The sequence below is a fragment of the Heterodontus francisci genome, chromosome 17 (assembly GCF_036365525.1).
Source record: "Heterodontus francisci isolate sHetFra1 chromosome 17, sHetFra1.hap1, whole genome shotgun sequence".
Lineage (NCBI taxonomy): Eukaryota > Metazoa > Chordata > Chondrichthyes > Heterodontiformes > Heterodontidae > Heterodontus > Heterodontus francisci.
The window spans coordinates 43,825,042-43,844,357 of NC_090387.1; the positions used below are offsets into that span (position 1 = coordinate 43,825,042).

The following is a 19,316-nucleotide window of genomic DNA, read 5'->3' on the forward strand; positions in this document are numbered from 1 at the left end:
AACATTTGTTGGTGTAACGATATTGGAATCTATTAAGGGCAAAGTAACTGAGTACTTAGAGAAATTTGACCTGATTAGAGAAAGTCAACATGGATTTGTAAAGGGTAGGTCATGTCTAGCGAACCTAATTGAATTTTTTTTTAATTCATTGATGGGATGTAGACATCGCTGGCTAGGACAGCATTTATTGCCCATCCTAATTGCCCTTGAGAAGATGGTGGTGAGCTGCTATCTTGGACCGCTGCAGTCCATGTGGGGTATGTACACCCACAGTGCTGTTAATGAGGAGTGATGTTTTTGAGGAAGCAACTAATGTGGTAGATCCTGGAATGTTTCTGGATGAAGTTTATATTGATTTCCAGAACGCATTTGATAAGCTGTTAGCTAAAATTAAAACTCATGGAATTGAAGGCAAAGTGGTAAGGAGATTGGTTAGGTACAAGACAGAGAGTAGGGCTAATAGGTGTACTCAAATTGGAAGGAATTGAGTAGTGGTGTCCTACAGGATTTGTGCTAGGGCCTCAACAATGCATTTTATTTATTAATGGTTTAGATAACATAATATCCATATATTCAAGCCATATGTTCTGTGCTGTAACAGTTTTGTAATTCTGTGAAATTTGCAGGTGATCCAAAGACAGATGGCTTAGTAAGTATTGTAGACAAGAGTATATTACATTACAAAAGGACATTGATAGATTAAATGAGTGTGCAAAACTGTGGCAAATTGATTTTAATGCAGCTAAGTGTGAGGTCATCCATTTTGAACCAAAAAAAGGATAGAATGGCGAGAAGCCAGGAACAGTGAAGGTCTAAAGTCATTTAGGGGTCCATGTAAATAGATCGCTAAAATGTAGAACTCTGGTACTGAAAAAATCAAAAACACTAATGGGATTGATAAGCTGGATACAAACCTTTTCCACTGTTGGGGGAGTCTAGGACAACGGGACATAACCTTAAAATTAGAGCAAACCCAGGAGAGAAGTTAGGAATCATATCATTACACAAAGGGTGGTAGAAGTTTGGAACTCTCCCACAAAAAGCAGGAGATGCTAGCTCAATTAATACTTTTAAATCTGAGTTAGATTTTTTTTAGCCAAGTGTATTAAGGGATACGGAGCCAAGGGGAGTGGATGGAGTTAAGATTAGCCATGATAATAAACAGCAAAACAGGCTAGAGGAGCTGAATGGCCAACTACTGTTTCTATATTTTTCAGGCCTGTGTTATAAATGGGTGCATCGCTACTGCAAGCTTAACATAGGGGTGAATCAATTCAAACTTGCCCCAATTTGCACGTTAAAGTGAGAGTAGGGCCTGACCTGTTTTATCAGTTCAATAAAATGTCAAATCTGCTTTCCAAAATGTTTAGGGGTCCACCAGACCCTAAGCAGTAAGTTTAGAAATGTAGACACTCCCTCCTGAAAGCTGCTTGCTCTCCTTTTCCTATGCTGAATGGTGCATCCGTTCCAGAGGAGACTGGGGCAAGCTTGACAACACATTTCATTTATTTTAACACCTTTAACCTAGAAAAACATCACAACGTGCTTTACAGAGGCGTAATCAGATCAAAGTGAACTTTGAGCCAAAGAAGGAGATATTAGGTGGGGTGACTAAAAACTTGGTCATAGGAGTGGAGTTTAAGGCATTGTGAGACATGCCTGATTTTTAAATTGAAATTGGCTTGCAATACTGAAGTCTGCTTCTCAACTATCTGATGATTGAACTGCAGGCTGAAACTTAATAGACAATCTCATAAATGCACATTAATAATTTTTATGACTCCAAATATTTATATTGTAATTTGTGGGACAAAACAACTTGTCAGACCAGGCAATAAGGCACTGCTACTGTACAAATGATCAAATTAAATGGTAAAATGAAATATAGATAAAAAATTAGAAATTATTTTAGCAATGACTGAATTGAAATTCTTCAGGTACATTGTACTGGTTTCGAGCAACATACAATAACTGAACAATGGTTCAAGTCAAAAGAGCTCAGATTAGTTAATTTCATTTATAAAATTGTTAATCTCATTTTTAAAAGTACTTTTGGCTTTGAAAGAACTTTCACTGAGAACAAAATGATGACACTGGTTGATATGAAATAAAGATTATGACTTTAAAACGAAGTGTATTTGTTCACCTAATCCTTCTGGATTTATTTGACTTTCCAAAGGATGGACTGATTGTGGAAAATATGCATGATATTCCTTACAACATGACTGTTGGTCCAGAAGTGACTGCTATCATGGCGACTATTAGTGCTGCTGTGAGACATTCCTATCCCAGCATTCCTCTGGGTGTTCAGATCCTTTCTGGAGCCAATCAACAAGCAATGGCTGTTGCACTTGCTGCAGGTCTGTATATCAGTAAAAAATTGCCTTGCAGTCACAGATCAGGTGTAAGGACAAAATACTTGCATTTAGATGTTGATGCATAATCATAAGATGCAGTTGTAATAATCTCTATTTTTACTTAATCTACCTTTGTAAGAATCAACTGTAGTACTTTGGTAATTACTTGTGAATCCTGAAATTCTGATTGTGGTAATCAGCAAGACTTGGACAATATCCAGACTTGGGCTGATAAGTGGCAAGAAACATTTGTGCCACACAAGTGCCAGGCAATGACCATCTCCAACAAGAGAGAATCTAACCATCTCCCCTTGACATTCAATGGCATTACCATCGCTGAATCCCCCACTATCAACATGCTAGGGGCTACCAGTGACCAGAAACTGAACTGGAGTAGCCATATAAATACTGTGGCTACAAGAGCAGGCCAGAGGCTAGGAATCCTGCAGCGGGTAACTCACCTCCTGACTCCCCAAAGCCTGTCCACCATCTACAAGGCACAAGTCAGGAGTGTGATGGAATACTCTCCACTTGCCTGGATGGGTGCAGCTCCAACAACACTCAAGAAGCTCGGCGCCATCCAGGACAAAGCAGCCCACTTGATTGGCAACCCATGCACAAACATTTACTCCCTCCACCGCCAATGCACAGTGGCAGCAGTGTGGACAATCTACAAGATGCACTGCAGCAACGCACCAAGGCTCCTTAGCACCATCCAAACCCGCGACCTCTACCAACAAGAAGGACAAGGGCAGCAAATGCATGGGAACACCACCAGCTGCAAGTTCCCCTCCAAGTCACACACCATCCTGACTTGGAACTATATTGCCGTTCCTTCACTATTGCTGGGTCAAAATCTTGGAACTCCCTTCCTAAGCACTATGGGTGTACCTAACCCACATGGACTGCAGCGGTTCAAGAAGGCAGTTCACCACCACCTTCTCAAGGGCAATTAGGGATGGGCAATAAATGCTGGCCTGGCCAGCGACGCCCACATTCCATGAATGAATTAAAAAAAATTTCAAGTGATTAATAGTCAACATTTTGGGGTATTCTACACAGGTAGTCAGGATCAAATGTAGTCTTCAAGTTGGAGGTTGAGAGATAAGTATAAAGATGAGTAGCCCTATTTTTCTAATGTCTTTATCATTTTTTGTAGTTGTGTTCATCCCTTGTTGGAGTCCAAGCTAGTTGCTGTGTTTCACACGTTTGATAAACCAATCTAGATTGGATTTTATTTTTGTATGTAAATGCCATGAAATCCTTTTGATAAGCTTCCAGCTAAATCTTAGGAAAAAAGCTCCATGAGAAACAACCCCAAAATGCTATAAGCAAAATTTCTTGATGATTGAGAAAATTTGCTAATAGTTCCAAAACCATGAAATGGACCTCCTTTAAGAGCAAAAAGAGCGATTTGTTTCTAGCCAACAAATAAATGATTGCATCTCATGTTATTAAAAAAGGAGGTATAAACAACCCTTGCACAACCTGTATAAGCCAGGTCTAACCTAAACATATCAGAAGAAAATGTAACAAATAAAAATTACTTTCTGTTTGAAAGATAATGTTGGGTCATTCCACACAGTAAGTCTGGATGTCCAGACCTACACACTGAAATTATCACTGGTGTATAGTATCTCAATATCTGGTAAGCTCAGTTGCATTCTGTAATCCAGCCATAAAGCTACTTTTCTGTTCTCCAGCAGCCAAAGATTTCTCTGACATATCAGCAATCTGACATTAAATGAACATAAGGTCAAAATGAAAATGCCAGTCAGCCCATCTAGCTTCTTGCATCATTGGCTGGGCAAAAGCCTGATATCAGTAGGCAATAAAACAATGTGGATGAAGATGATTTTTGCGTCCAGCTATTCTTTCCCTAATATTTTATTTTTGGTTTAGAATCTATCTATATTCAGAATAACATTTGTGACTACAATGTCATCTTTTCTTTCCCAGATGCTGATTTTATTCGAGCTGAAGGTTTTGTGTTCTCGCAAATTTCAGATGAAGGTTTTTTGGATGCATGTGCTGGTGACCTTCTGAGATACCGCAAGCAAATAGGAGCTGAGCATATTCAAATCTTTACTGACATTAAAAAAAAACACAGGTATTGCTGAAAGTGCTAGTTGTTACGGCCCATGCTTAACTTATTGGTTCATATCAAACACGCAGCAAGCTATAAGGCATATGGGATACTTTCCTTTATTAGCCGAAGCATAGAATATAAGAGCAGGGAGTTGGTAGAGGCATAAACCCTCTTCGTGTTTAAAAAATACTTGCCTGTGCACTTTGAAGAGCCGGCCAAGAGCTGGAAAGAGGACTTAGGCTAGATAGCTCTTTTTCGGCCAGCACAAACATAATGCGCTAGCTGATTGGCCTTCAGTGGTGTATATTTTCTCTGTTTCTATTTGGCAGGTCCATCTGCATCTGATGTAACATGGGTTAACCCTCCCAATATTTGTGATAGACGTCAAGAGGATGTAGGCAGGTCGGCGGAATGGACACTTGGCAGATGAAATTTAATGCAGACAAGTGTGAAGTGGTACATTTTGGTATGAAGAACAAGGAAAAGCAATATAAACAAAGGGCACAATTCTGATGGGGGCTGCAGGAACAGAGAGACCTGAGGGTTTATGTGCACAAATCGTTGAAGGTGGTAAGGCAGGTTAGGAAAGTGGTTAAAAAGACTGCATAAAGAGTACAAAAGCAAGGAAGTTACGATGAACCTTTCTGGTTTATCCTCAACTGGAGTATTGTGTCCACTTCTGGCAACCGCACTGTAAGAAAGTTGTGAAGGCATTAGAGAGGGTGCAGAAAAGATTTACAAGAATGGTTCTGGGGATGGGGAAACTTCAGTTAGATGAATAGATTACAGAAGCTGGAGTTGTTCTCCTTAGAGACGAGAAGAGATTTGACAGAAGTGTTCAAAATCATGAGGGGTCTAGATTGAGCAGATAAACTGTTCCCATTGGAATGGTCGAGAACCAGAGGACACCAATTTAAGGTGAATAGCCAAAGAACCAACAGCGACATGAGGAAAAACGTTTTTACGCAGCTAGTGGTAAAGATTAGGAATGCACTGCCTGGAATTGTTGTGGAGGCAGATTAAATTGGGGTTTTCAAAAGGGAATTAGACAAGCACCTGAAGAGAAAAATTTGGAGGGCTATGGGGCAAGCGCGGGGTTGTGGGACTAGCTGAGTTGCTCTCGCAGAGAGCTGAGATGGACATGATGGGCCAAATGGCCTCCTGTGCTATAACCATTCTGTGATTCTAATTTTATATACTCACTTTTTAGTGCCATAGTTCCAGTTAAATGTTAAAGGCAATAAATCTATACAGAATTTGAGTGAAAGCATCAAAAATGGTATCAAGACAGGGTGATCTGATCCCATCTATAGTATATAAAAGATCTTGCATCTTTGTACACTTCATATTAGCATTACCATTATAAATTCCTGTGCCCACATTTATAATGGAAACTGCTTATGTAAACCTAGCAACTGTAATTCACTCTCCTACCAGTGCAGGTACCTTTGATGTCTCAGTTTTGCACCTCCAAGCTCCTCAACAGAGACTAAAGAGACGCTCCTATGTTCCAATAGCTCTACTCCTCAAACTGCTGTATGTTTTGGTATTCAGGTATAAGTAATAATATAAATTCAAAATATTGTATGAAAATAAGAGTAGAATATTTAACTTTGACACAGGACTGAATTGTATCTAAACTCCTTGGCCTAATTATCCCCTGTCCTCCACTCCAGCTTTATTTGAAGACTGCACTTGGTCTTGAGCCCCATGTGCAATGTCATAGGAGATCAACTAAATAATTAATAAATGTAGAATTTTTTTGATTTTATCATTTCAGGTTGTATTACTCAGATGGTTTCAGATATTCAAGAGTGTGCTGAAAACATAAAAATCATACTTCAGCAGTGTTACTTGGGAAATTTAAAAAAAGAGAGTAGTGCTTGACTGAGGACTGTCTCAGGATGTGCTATACTGTTTAGTTCATCTGAATACATGCAATGTGAACAAGTTTGACTGATTTAGGCAGCAGAGTAGACTAGGAAAAAATCCAGGTTCAATCCCTGCCTGAGTGAGTTAGTTGACCTCAGCAGAAGTGGAAGTAGAAATGCAGCAATTAGCATCAGTGCCTCCGAGGTGGGATGTGGCAGGGGGAGTTGGCCAGTAATCTTTGCTTGTAGTGGCTTTGTTTACATGTTAGTTGAGAACAGGATTGGGCTCAGCTGTAATGCAACCACCGTTGAAATAGCCAGCAGATTTTAACCTAGCTTCACATCTGAAGAACAGCCACCTGGACAACGGATCACAGAGAGTCAGCATCTCTGAAATCATACCCCAAGAAGCAATCATTGCTTTTTAAGATAATGAGGGGATATAATTGGCAAAAATTAAATACACTGTGAATTGTATTACTCAACAGCAGAAGGAACATGTGGCACCATAGTTGTGTATTAACCAAATTGAACAAATGACACGGCATATTGTTAAGAACAGACAATTGTCAACCTTCTAGATTGTAGTCAGTTTGTAACTAGGTCTGTCTGTCTTCAGTGCCTAGACTGTGATAAGTATATCATATGATCCAATACTCTGAAATCTATATCGCCTGAAACAATACAGGCCTGAAATCTATCACCCTTCCTATTATACTGCAAGATTTCAGTAAGTATGGTGGTCGGGTTAGGTGAAGTTAGGTATTTACCAGGTTAGACCCAGGCTGAATGACATCCTTAACTTCCAGCAAACATGGTTGAATTGCTGATTGCAGTTTCTTTCTGATATTGACAAACATTGAATAAACAATAACAACGAAAGCTGACTTCATGCTTGATATAGCCAGTCAGATCAGTTTGCAATCATGCCCTTACATAGGACAAACCCAGATTGAAAATTGATGTAACATCAGCACTAAGACGTTGGATACTGTTGTGCAGTTTCCAGTCTTATCCTTATGTCATGTAACCCAGGTGTTAATGAATTTCAGTCCATAAGTTGGCTGATGCAGCCTCTATAATGGACTGAACTGCAACCAATCTCGAGCCTACTACACCATGCAACTCAGTAATGCAACCTGCCAAGATTTGCAGATCATAGAGTGTTGTAAGCCCCAACTGCTTACTTCCATGTCCTAATGTTGCACCAATCAACTTGCCTTGGAAGTGGTGACAGCCATCTCTATAATCATGTAGCCTTTTTGTTTATGCCAAAATCTTAATCTAAAATGAGTTTAGGTAATTTTCTCTCTTTAATTTGTAGTGCTGCATCTTCTGTGGTCAAATACATCTGTTCCTGAAGCACCATCTCTCTCCTGTCAAAGTCCCCATCAACATTCCTGCTCAAAAAACACATTGGCCCCATACATCCTTGAACTACTGTCCCATCTCAAAATGTTTTTCCCTCAAGATACTCACTGCCTCCTAATTCAGTGTTAATTTCAAACAAAATTCATTGTTTGAATCCCTCCATTTCAGCTACCCTTCTTACAGCAACAAAATGACCCTTGCAAATGTCACAAAGGACATGGTGTATGAAGGGTCTTTGTCGATTTTCCTTCTTGGTTCTCATTTACCTTTCCACAACATTTGATTCTATTGACCACACCATCCATCTTCAGCGCTCTTTTCTGCCATCCAACTGTAATGGATTGTTCTTGCATGGTCACATTCCTACCTGTCAGTATACAGCCAGTGTATTTCCAGCCATGGCTCTTCATCCTTCCTTCACGTTGCCACGTCCGTGGTTCCCCAAGGAGCTATCCACTGTGGTGCCCCTCAGTGATATCAACTGTAACCACAGTGTCAACTTTCACTTGTACACTGATGATACAATATCTACAAGATGAAAGCTATTGATCCCCATCACAAACTCCACTTCCTTGCCACCAATTCTATCCCCCCTCTCAGGTAGACTGCACTAGACCATTCACAATCTTATGTTTGACTCTTGAATTTCAAACCCAACAATCGACAATCATCAAAACCACTTACTTCTACTTTTGAAACATTTACTACCTTTTTATATGTAATTCTTCAAGATCTGAGTGTCGCTGGCACTGCTAGTTGCCCTTGAGAAGGTGGTGGTGGATCTTGTTGAACTGCTAAAGTCCATGTGGTGAAGCTACTTCCGCAATGCTGTGAAGTAAGGAGTTCCAGGATTTTGGCCCAGTGACAATGAAGAAACGATGATATATGTCCAAGTTAGGATGGTGCATAACTTGGAAGCAATGGTGTTCTCATGCACCTATTGAAATTGTCTTTCCAGGTGGTGGAGGTTGCTATTTTGGGAGATGCTACCAAAGAAGCCTTGCTGACTTCCTGAGTTTCTGATCAATGGTGACAGTGGGGAATTTAGTGATGATAATTTTGTTTTATTTGAGGAGGGAAGCTTGCAAATGGTGATGTTCCCATGTGTCTGCTGCCCTTGTCCTTCTAGGTGGTAGAGGTTACAGGCTTGAAAGATGCTGTTGAAGGAGCCATGGCGAGTTGCTGCAGTGCATTTTGTAGATGGTACACACTTCTGCCACTGCGCTGGTGGTGGAGGGAGTGATTGCTTAAGGTGGTGGATGGGGTGCCAATCCAGTGGGTTGCTTTGTCTTGGATGGTGTCTAGCTTCTTGAATGTTGTTGGAGCTGCACTCAGCCAAGCAAGTGGAGAGTATTCTATCACACTCCTAGCTTGTGCCTTGTGTATGATGAACAGGCTTTGGGGAGTCAGGAAGTGAGTTATTCACCACAGAATTCCCAGCCTCTGACCTGCTGCTGTAGCCATTCTATTTATGTGGTTGGTCCAGTTAAGTTTCTGGGAAATGGTAACTCCCAGGATGTTGAAAGTGGGGGATTTAGCAATGGTAATTCCATTGAATGTCAAGAGGAGATGGTTAGATTCTATGTTATTGGAGCTTGTCATTGTCTGTGCCCGTGAATGTCACTTGCCACTGATTAGGCCAAGTCTGAATTTGTCCAGGTCTTGCTGCATGCGGACACAAACTGCTTCAGTATCTGAGAAATTGTGAATGGTACTGAACACTGTGCAATCATCAGCGAACATCCCCACTGCTGACCCTATGTTGGAGGGAAGGTCGTTGATGAAACAGCTGAAGGTGATTGGGCCTAGGACACTATCCTGAGGAGCTCCTGCAGCAATGTCCTGGGGACGAGATGAATGGCTTCCAACAACCACAACCATCTTTCTTTGTGCAAGGTATAACTCCAGCTAGTGGAGAGTTTTGTCCCTGATTTGCTTTCATTTCAATTTTGCTAAGGCTCCTTGATGCCACATTCGGTCAAATGCTCCCTTGATTTCAAGGGTAACTTCTCTCACCACACCCCTGGAATTCAGCTCTTGTGTCTCTGTTTGGACCAAGACTGTCGTGAGGTCTGGAGCGGAACCAATTGCTATTGAATGTCACTGTTAGACTGTGTTTTGTTGGAGATGGTCAGTGCCTGACACTTGTGTTGTGCAAATGTTACTTGCCACTTGTCAGGTTATGCCTGGTTGTTGTCTAGGTCTTGCAGTATGTGGGCATGGACTGCTTTATTCTTTGAAGAATTGCCAATGGAGCTGACTGCTGGAATCATCAGCAAATAGCCCCACTTCTCACCTCATGATGGAGGGAAGGTCATTGATAAAGCAGCTGAAGATTGTTGGTGTAGGAAGTTGGGCTGATGAGTGGAAAATGCCATTTAAAACAGATAAAATAAAGAAGTTGCATTTATACAGCACCTTTTCTGTCCTCAGCCAAACACTTTTGAGATGTAGTTATTGTCAATGTGGACAGTTTCAGCAGCTAATGTGCAAACTGCAAATACATTGACCACTTTTGTGAAGATGTTAGTTGAGCAATAAATATTGGCCAGGACACCAGGTACCATCCCTACACTTGAAGAAAATAAACTTGCAGGACTATGGGGATTCAGCAAGATGTGGGACTGACTAGATTGCTCTGCGGAGAGCCAGCATGGACTAGATAGACTGACTGGCCTGTTATGCTGTTAATGACTCCATGACGTTAGCATCATAATGAACACATGTGCATGGGTCTAGAGAGACACTATCTTACAGTGCCATGGAACCTTAATCATTCACTTGAACAGGCAGATGGCGTAGTGGTTAAAGTCCCATCTAAAAGATGACACCTCTGACAATGCAGCAGTTCCTCAGTACTGAAGTGCCTCCTTCAGTTATGTGCTCAACCCTGGAGTGTGGCTTGAGCTTCTTATTTTATAACTTGAGTGACAATGCCACCGCTGAACCAAGCTGTTACATAAATACTAGATAATGATTCTGGGAAAGGGAAATAAACAGTGAACAATAAACTAAGTGGATGTAAGATGTCAACTGTGACGCAGTGGTAGCATTCTCACCTCTGAGTCAGATAGTTGTAGATTTGATCTCCAGTCCAGAAACTTGAGCAAATAATCTAGGCAGACACTTCAGTGCAGTAGTAAAGGAGTGTTGTATTGTCAAAAGTTCTATCTTTCACGCGACATTAAATCAAGGTTTCATATGCCTGCTCAGGTGAAAATAAAAAGTCCCATAGCTCGATCAGAAGAAAAGCAGGAGAGTTCTCCTGGCATTCTGGACAACATGTATCTTTCAATCAATATCACTAAAGCAGATTATCTGGTCATCTACCTCATTGCAGTTTGTAGGACCTTGCTGAGAGCAAGCCTTTACCTACATTACAACAGAGACTACACTTCTAAAAGTATTTCTTTGGTTGTGAAGTGCTTTGGGACATCCTGAGGAATTGAAATGCACTATATAAATGGAAGTCTTGCTTTAGGCTACAGGACACAACACAGGAGAGATAGGGCAGAGCACAACTTCGAGGAGATGATGGTAAGTCTTCAGAATACATCAGTACAAGTGCACCTCAAGTTCTATGTACTACAAAAGGATATGCAGGCATTAGAACCAATATGAAAAAGGAAAACCAAGCATCATATCTAACAGGAGTTGAACTATGAGGAGTGGTTGAAAAGCTTGGATCTCTTAGACGTAAGGCAGATATTATTTAAATATTCGTGATTCTTAAAGGAATAAATAAATTGAAACCAAATAATATGAAAATGGTACAAACTCTAAAACCAGGAGACATTGGCTTAATCAGAAAAGGGAAGATGTATAAACAGTTTATATTCAACTTCTTTATGCAGGGAGTGATGAATGTGTTAGAATGGATTGGTGAGGAAGACAGTGGAGGCAGATGGTATGAAAAAGATTAAGGAAGAATTAGATAAGCAGGGGATGATTGAAATATATCAGTTTTTGGTACCGCCTAGAAGAAATGCATAGTGTTACGGTCAGGTAGGAAATGGTATGGGTGGCTTCATCTCTCAACTGACCCCAGATAATGTTTTAAAAATCGTGTTTCAGTCCCTGAGTGTTTAAGAGTCAAATAACCAAACAAACAGGTTTTCTTGAAGATTTAAAAAGAAATAACTATTTATTTAAACAATACCCGAATATGTTCGCAACCTCAGCCACTCACGCATTCACTCACATACACAAACACAAGAAAAGGTAGAGAGCGGAGGGTGGCATGCAATGAACTGTCCAATTGCTGTAAAATAGCCGTCAGCATTTTTCCGTGAAGAAATGTTAAAATGGTGTTGCAGGCCTGGTGCTCCTTGTCTTGGAATTAATGAAGCATCGCAGACTCTTTTAGTTAAAACTCAGTCCGAAGTTGGTGGTGGAAGTCCTGGTTCAGTTTTTCAGATGGGAAGCTTCTCAGGTCACCTTTGCGGTCTCTGCCTCTGTTGATTAAAGATGGTGCTGGCCGGGCTTATTGCTTAGCTGGATTGAGCCCACAGCTTCTCTGGTTGAAAAGGCTTTTCTGTCTCCCTCTCCCAGAGCAGTTACTTCTTTTAAGGTAAAAACTTAATCAGGTTTTGGTTTTAGTTAGGTGACTTGACACTGTTCCCTGGGGTGTCCATACAATGTCCCAGGATATGGGGACCATTGTTACATAATGGTGTCGGAATGTGGTCCATTTTGATAAATAGGTGTTATTTCACACTTATTATTTTTGCCTTGGCGTCGGAGTTACTCTGTCTGCAAAAGCCTTTGCTAGCCCAATTTTTAATGATAGGAGTCGTTAGCATGGAATGTTTTACATATCAATGTGCCTTCTCAAGGCAATTCCTGATGTTAATAATGGTCCTGTCTTCAGCAGACAAATGTGTTGATTGGCAGTACAGGAGGGAATCATCTGACCTCCCTCCATGTTGCCGGGTAGCAAAGTGTCCATTTTCTTGTAACTTAGTTCAATGACCTGGGTTCAATTCTGGGTACTGCCTGTGTGGAGTTTGCAAGTTCTCCCTGTGTCTGCGTGGGTTTCCTCTGGGTGCTCCGGTTTCCTCCCACATGCCAAAGACTTGCAGCATGATAGGTAAATTGGCCATTATAAATTGCCCCAGTATAGGTAGGTGATAGGGACAGGTGGGGATGTGGTAGGAATATGGAATTAGTGTAGGATTAGTATAAATGGGTGGTTGATGGTCGGCACAGACTCAGTGGGCCGAAGGGCCTGTTTCAGTGCTGTATCTCTAAATAAATAAACAGTTTACTTTTATTTCATAATTCTTCCAGTTCATTTCATATTTTATCACTGTTCCCTCTATGAGTGTGACAATAGTCTTGCATAGTACTTTGCTTTCCAATGTTTCAGGCTTCATTTTATTTTCTCCCCATTGATCTTTGGTGTTGTTAAAATCGATGTGTTCGATCTGAAGTAATACATTGTAACAGTTTACTGTGTTTTGGTGAGAGGCATTTGAAACTCTTGGTTTCTTTTCAGCTCGCATGCTCTGACATCAGATGTCAGTGTAGCAGAGACAGCCAGGGCTGCTGAGTTCTTCCTGTCTGATGGAGTCATACTGACTGGAATAGCCACTGGGGTGCAAGCAAATCCTGAGGAGCTGAAGGGTATGGAACTACTTGTGGATTGCTATTGCCTCTTAGTTCCTTTGTTTTCTTGTACTGTAAATAAAAAATATTAACACCTCACTACCTCTCTCCTCCACCTTCAAAAGCCTCAAACATATGAACAATGATGGATAGGAAAAGACCCTCTGGCCCATCCAGCCTGTCCCACACAATTATGATACTTTCACAATATATACACTCTCCACTCAACCCAAAACCATGTGATATCCTGAGAGAGGCAAAGAACGAGATAAAAACCCAGGACAATTTGAGGGGAAATCCCTTTCCAATCCCCACTTGGATGTCAAAACTAGTCCAGAGGATCACTCTGGCCCTGATAATTCTGTGCAGTACCTACCTTTTATAAGAGGTGATCTCTGCCCCAGCTAGAAATAGGTCCAACTCTTGCTTGAAGGAAATCAGCAAATCTGAGTTCTGAGCCCAAACCAGCAGCCTAATCCAGAGGTCCATAATTCTCTGGTGAAAGTGCCGCTTCCTGACATCTAACCTAGATCTGGCCTTATACCACTGAAAGTTGTGACTCCTAGTCCTCTATAACCTATTCACTCGGCACAGATGGTCAACTGAAACACAATCTATTCACTTCTTCATCTTATAAACCTTGATCAAATCCCCCTGTAGTCTGTGCTTCACAATCTTCCCAGCTCTTTTAGCCTATCTTGATAACTAAGTGGCTTTAAAGTGGAAATTAGTGTAATGGCCCTCCCCTGCACCCTTTCTAAAACCTCAGTATATTTGGAAACGAAAACCAAACATGGTATTCTAATTGAGGCCCAACCAATGTCTTGTACAAGGACAAAATAATATGCTTTGTTTTATCATCAGTTGTCATATAAATGCACCTCAACAGCCTATTCACTCTAGCTATTGCTTCAAGAACCTTTGACAGATTTGCAGATGGTACTAAGATTTGTGCATTTAGTTTCTAAGTGATCAGTGCACTCTTTCTTAACCAGGTTGAATGCTTTCACCGTGCCCACATATATAACATTGCAGTTTCCAAGCTAAACACCATTTGCCAGTTACAAGCCAAATCCCCCAACACATCAAGATCTACCTGAAGGAGTCAAGCATCGTTGACAGTCCTTACATTCGCACAAATCTTAGTATAATTTGCAAATCGTGCCCCAGGACCTACATCATTAGTAAAAAGATCAGTGGCCCCAAATCCTGCAGGAGACTACTGGTGACCAGTCTCCAAATCCTTCTATAACTACTTTCTGGCTACGGCCTTCAATCCAGTTCTCAATCCATCTAAATACATTACCACTAAAAGCAGAGGCTTCAGTCTTTTACAGAAGTTTAAGTAGACAATGTCTACTTTACTTTTAGTGATTCATGGGATTTGGGCATTGTTCTCAGCAGTTACTGTTCATTTCCAGTTGCTCTTGAGATGGTAGTAGTGAACCGCCTTCTTGAACTGCTGCAGTCCATGTGATGAAGCTATTCCCACGGTGCACTGGTGGTGGAAAGAGTGAATGTTTTTTAAGATAGTGAATGGGGTGCCAATCAAGTGGGCTGCTTTGTCCACTGGTGGTGGAAAGAGTGAATGTTTTTTAAGATAGTGAATGAGGTGCCAATCAAGTGGGCTGCTTTGTCCTAGATGGTGTTGAGATTTTTGAGTGTTATTGAAGCTGCATTCAGCCAAGCAATTGGAGAGTATTCCATGACCCTCCTGACTTGTGCCTTACAGACAGTGGAAAGGCTTTGAGGAGTCAGAAGATGAGTCACTTGCTGCAGAATACCCACCCTCTGATCTGTTTTTGTAGCCACAGTATTTATGTTACGGGTCCAGTTAAGTTTCTGGTCCATGGTGACAACCTCCACCCCATGATGTTGGTAGTGTGGGATTTGGCAATGGTACTGCTGTTGAATGTCATGGCAAACTGTTTAAACTCACTCTTGGGATGATCATTGCCTGGCACTTGTGTGGCGCAAGTGTTACTTGTCACTTATCAGGCCAAGCCTGAATGTTGTCCAGATCTTGTTGCAAGCGGGCATTATTTGAGAAGTTGCGAATGGAACTGCGCAGTGCAATCATCAGCAAACATCACCCTTTCTGACCTTATGATGGAGGGAAGGCCATTGATGAAGCAGCTGAAGATGGTTGGGCCTAGGACACTGCCGTGAGGATCTTCTGCAGTGATGTCCTGGGATGAGATAATTTTCCTCCAACAACCACAACCATCTTCCTTTGTGCTAGGTATGATGCCAGCCAGAGGAGAGTTTTCCCCCTGATTCGCATTAATTTCAATTTTGCTAAGGTGCGTTGATGCCACATTTATGTTTTCTTGATGCCTAGGGCAGTCACTCTCACCTCACTCTGGAATTTAGCTCTTTAGTCCACATTTGGATAAAGGCTGTAATGAGGTCCTCGCAGAACCTAAGCTGAACATTGGTGAGTAGGCTGTTGGTGAGTAAGTGCCGCATGATAGCACTATCGATGACACTTTCCATCACTTTGATGATGGAGAGTAGACCAATGGAGCATTAATTGGCCAGATTAGGTGTGTCCTGCTTTTTGTGGACAGGACATGCCTGGACAATTTACCACTTTGTCAGGCAGATGCGTGTGCTGTAGTTGTACTGGAACAGCTTGGCTGGAGGTGCAGTTAGTTCAGAAGCACAAATCTCTACAGCGGGAGTTATCGGGGTCCTTTAGCCTTTTCTGTATCCAGTGCATTCATCAGTTTCTTGATATCAGGTGGAGTGAATTAAATTGAATGAAGACTGGCTTCTGTGATGCTGGGGACCTCAAGAGGAAGCTGAGCTGGATTATTCACTTGACACTTCTGGATGAAGATGGTTGCAAACATTTCAGCCTTGTCTTCTACCTACGTGTTGGGCTCTGATATCATTGAAGTTGAAGATGTTCCTGGAGCACCCTCCTCCTCCTGTTAAGAAACTTAGAAAGATTTATGGCATTGAAGGAGGCCTTTCGGCCCATCATGTCTGTGCCAGCCTGATACCACTTTGCAGCTCTTGCTCTGTAATCTTGTAGTTTATGGCACTTCAGGTGCATATCCAAGTATTTTTAATTACGTTGAGGGTTTCTGCCTCTACCACCTTTTCAGGCAATGAGTTTCAGACCTCCACTACCCTCTGGGTGAAAATTTTTTACCTTAACTCCCTTCTAAATCTTCTATCAATTAATTTAAGCCTATGCCCCTGGTTATTGACCTCTCTGAAAATGGAGATAGGTCCTTCCTATGCAGTCTCTAGGCCTCCCATAATTTAATATCCCTGAATTAAATCTTCCCATAGCCTCCTCTGTTCCAAAGAAAACAGCGCCAGTCTATCCAATCTTTCCTCATAGCTAAAATTCTCCAATCTTGGCAACATCCTCCTAAATTGCCCTTGTACCCTCTCCAGTGCAATCTCATCCTTCCTGTAATTGTGACCAGAACTGTACGCAGCACTCTAGCTGTGGCCTAACTAGTGTTTTATACGGTTCTAGCTTAACCTCCCTGCTCTTCTTTATTAGCCAAGGCATATAATAGGAAAGTTTCCTATATGCCTTCTTAACCACTTTATCTACTTGTCCTGCTTTCTCCAGGAAACTGTGGACATGCACTCCAAGGTCCTTCTGTTCCTCTACACTTCTCAGTATCCTATCATTTATTGTATAATCACTTGCCATGTTTGCTCTCCCCAAATGCATTAGCTCACAATTCTCTGGATTGAATTCCATTTGTCATGATTTCGCCCACCTGACCAGTCCATTGATATCTTCCTGCAGTCTACAGCTTTCTTCCGCACTATCAACTACATATCCAATTTTTGTATCATCTGCAAACTTCTTAATCATGCCCCATACACTTAAGTCTAAATCATTGATGTACATACTACAAACATCAAAGGGCTTAGTACTGAGCCCTGGAGAATCTCACTGCAAACAGACTTCCAGTCATAAAAACGCCAATCAACCATTACCCTTTGCTTCTTGTCACTGAGCCAACTTTTCCTTGGATCCTATGGGCTCTTATTTTTCTGGCCAGTCTGTCATATGGGACTTCATCAAAAACCTTGCTAAAATCCATGTAGATTACATCAAATGCAGTACCCTTAGCGATCCTCCTTGTTCCCTCCTCAAAAATTCAGTCGTTAGTCAGACATAACCTTTCCTTAACAAATCTATGCTGACTGTCCTTGAATAATTGTCCTTGCCTTTCTAAGTAACAATTTTTACTGTCCTTCAGAATTTTTTCCAATAATTTGCCCATCACTGAGGTTAGGCTGACTGTCCTGTAATTACATGGTCTATCCCTTTCTCTCTCTTTAAACAGCAGTATGATGTTCGCAGTCCTGTAGCCAGAGAGGATTGGAAAATGATGGTCAGAGGCTCCGCTATTTCCTCCCTTGCTTCTCTTAACAGCCTGGAATACATTTTATCCGGGCCTGATGATTTATCTACTTTCAAATATGCTAAACCAATTAATATTTCCTCTCTCACTTTGCTTATTCAATCCAATATTGCACATTTCCTCTTGACTACATTGTCTGTGTCCTCCCGCTCTTTTGTCAAGTTAGTTGTTCATCACCATTTACAACTGAATGTAACTAGAGCTTTGATCTGATCCGTTGTTCGTTGATTATTTAGCTCTATCTGTAACGTGTCACTTCCGCTGTTTAGCATTCATGTAGTCCTGCATTGTAGCTTCACGACGTTGGCATCTCATTTATAGGTATGTCTGCTGCTGCTCCTAGCATGCTCTTCTAAACTCCTTATTCAACCAGGGTTGGTCCCCTGGCTTGATAGTAATGGCAGTGTGTGGGATGAACTGGGCCATGAGGTTACAGATTGTTGTGGAACACAATTTGCTTTTGCTGATGATCCACAGCACCTCAGGGATGTCCAGCTTTGAGCTGCTCAATTTGTTCTGAATCTATCCCATTTAACACGGTGGTAGTGTTACACATTACGATTGAGGGCGTCCTCAGTGTTAAGATGGAACTTGGTCTCCACAACGACTCTGTGGTGGTCATTCCTATCAATACCAAGCAGTCTGTGTAGAAATGCAGCAAGACCTGGACAAAATCCAGGCTTGGGCTGATAAGTGACAAGTAACTTGGTGCCACACAAGTGCCAGGCAATGACTTTCTCAAACAAGAGAGAATCTAATCATCTCCCCTTGACATTCAATGGCATGACGATCGCTGAATCCCCCACTATCAACATCCTGGGGGTTACCGATGACCAGAAACTGAACTGGAGTAGCCATATAAATACCGTGGCTACAAGAGCAGGTCAGAGGCTAGGAATCCTGTGGCGAGTAACTGGCCTTCTGACTCTCCAAGGCCTAGCCACCATCTACAAGGCACAAGTGAGGAGTGTGATGGAATACTCTCCACTTGCTTGGTTGGGTGCAGCTCCAACAACACTCAAGAAGCTCGACACCATCCAGGACAAAGCAGCCCACTTGATTGGCACCCCCTCCACCACCGATGCACAGTGGCAGCAGTGTGTACCATGTACAAGATGCACTGCAGCAACGCACCAAGGCTCCTTAGACAGCACCTTCCAAACAAACCCATGACCTGTACCACCTAGAAGGACAAGGGCAGCAGTTGCATGGGAACACCACCACCTGCAAGTTCCCCTCCAAGTCACACACCATCCTGATTTGGAACTGTATCGCCATTCCTTCACTGTCACTGGGCCAAAATCCTGGAACTCCCTTCCGAACAGCTCTGTGGGTGTACCTACCCCACATGGACTGCAGTGGTTCAAGAACCTGACTCATCACCACCTTCTCAAGGGCAATTGGGAATGGGCAATAAATGCTGTCCCAGCCAGCGATGCCCATATCCCATGAAAGAATTTTTAAAAAATACTGTCATGAACAGACACATCTGTGACAGGTAGATTAGTGAGGATGTGGTCAAATAGGTTTATCCCTCTTGTTGGTTCTCTCACCATCTTCTGCAAACTCAGTGTAACAGTTATGTCCTTTAGGACTCAGCTAGCTCCGTCATTAGTGG

The 19,316-nt window shown here is 41.8% G+C and overlaps 1 protein-coding gene across 1 annotated transcript in view; it reads left to right on the forward strand.

Annotated features, from left to right (window-relative positions):
• The window catches only part of zgc:162297 (uncharacterized protein LOC555865 homolog), a 34,613-nt gene that overhangs the window by 4,330 nt on the left and 10,967 nt on the right, over positions 1-19,316 (forward strand). The window contains exons 3-5 of the mRNA XM_068049350.1: positions 2,180-2,360; positions 4,317-4,467; positions 13,186-13,313. Coding sequence (XP_067905451.1) covers positions 2,180-2,360; positions 4,317-4,467; positions 13,186-13,313 — 460 coding nt within the window. The remainder of the gene's footprint in view (positions 1-2,179; positions 2,361-4,316; positions 4,468-13,185; positions 13,314-19,316) is intronic.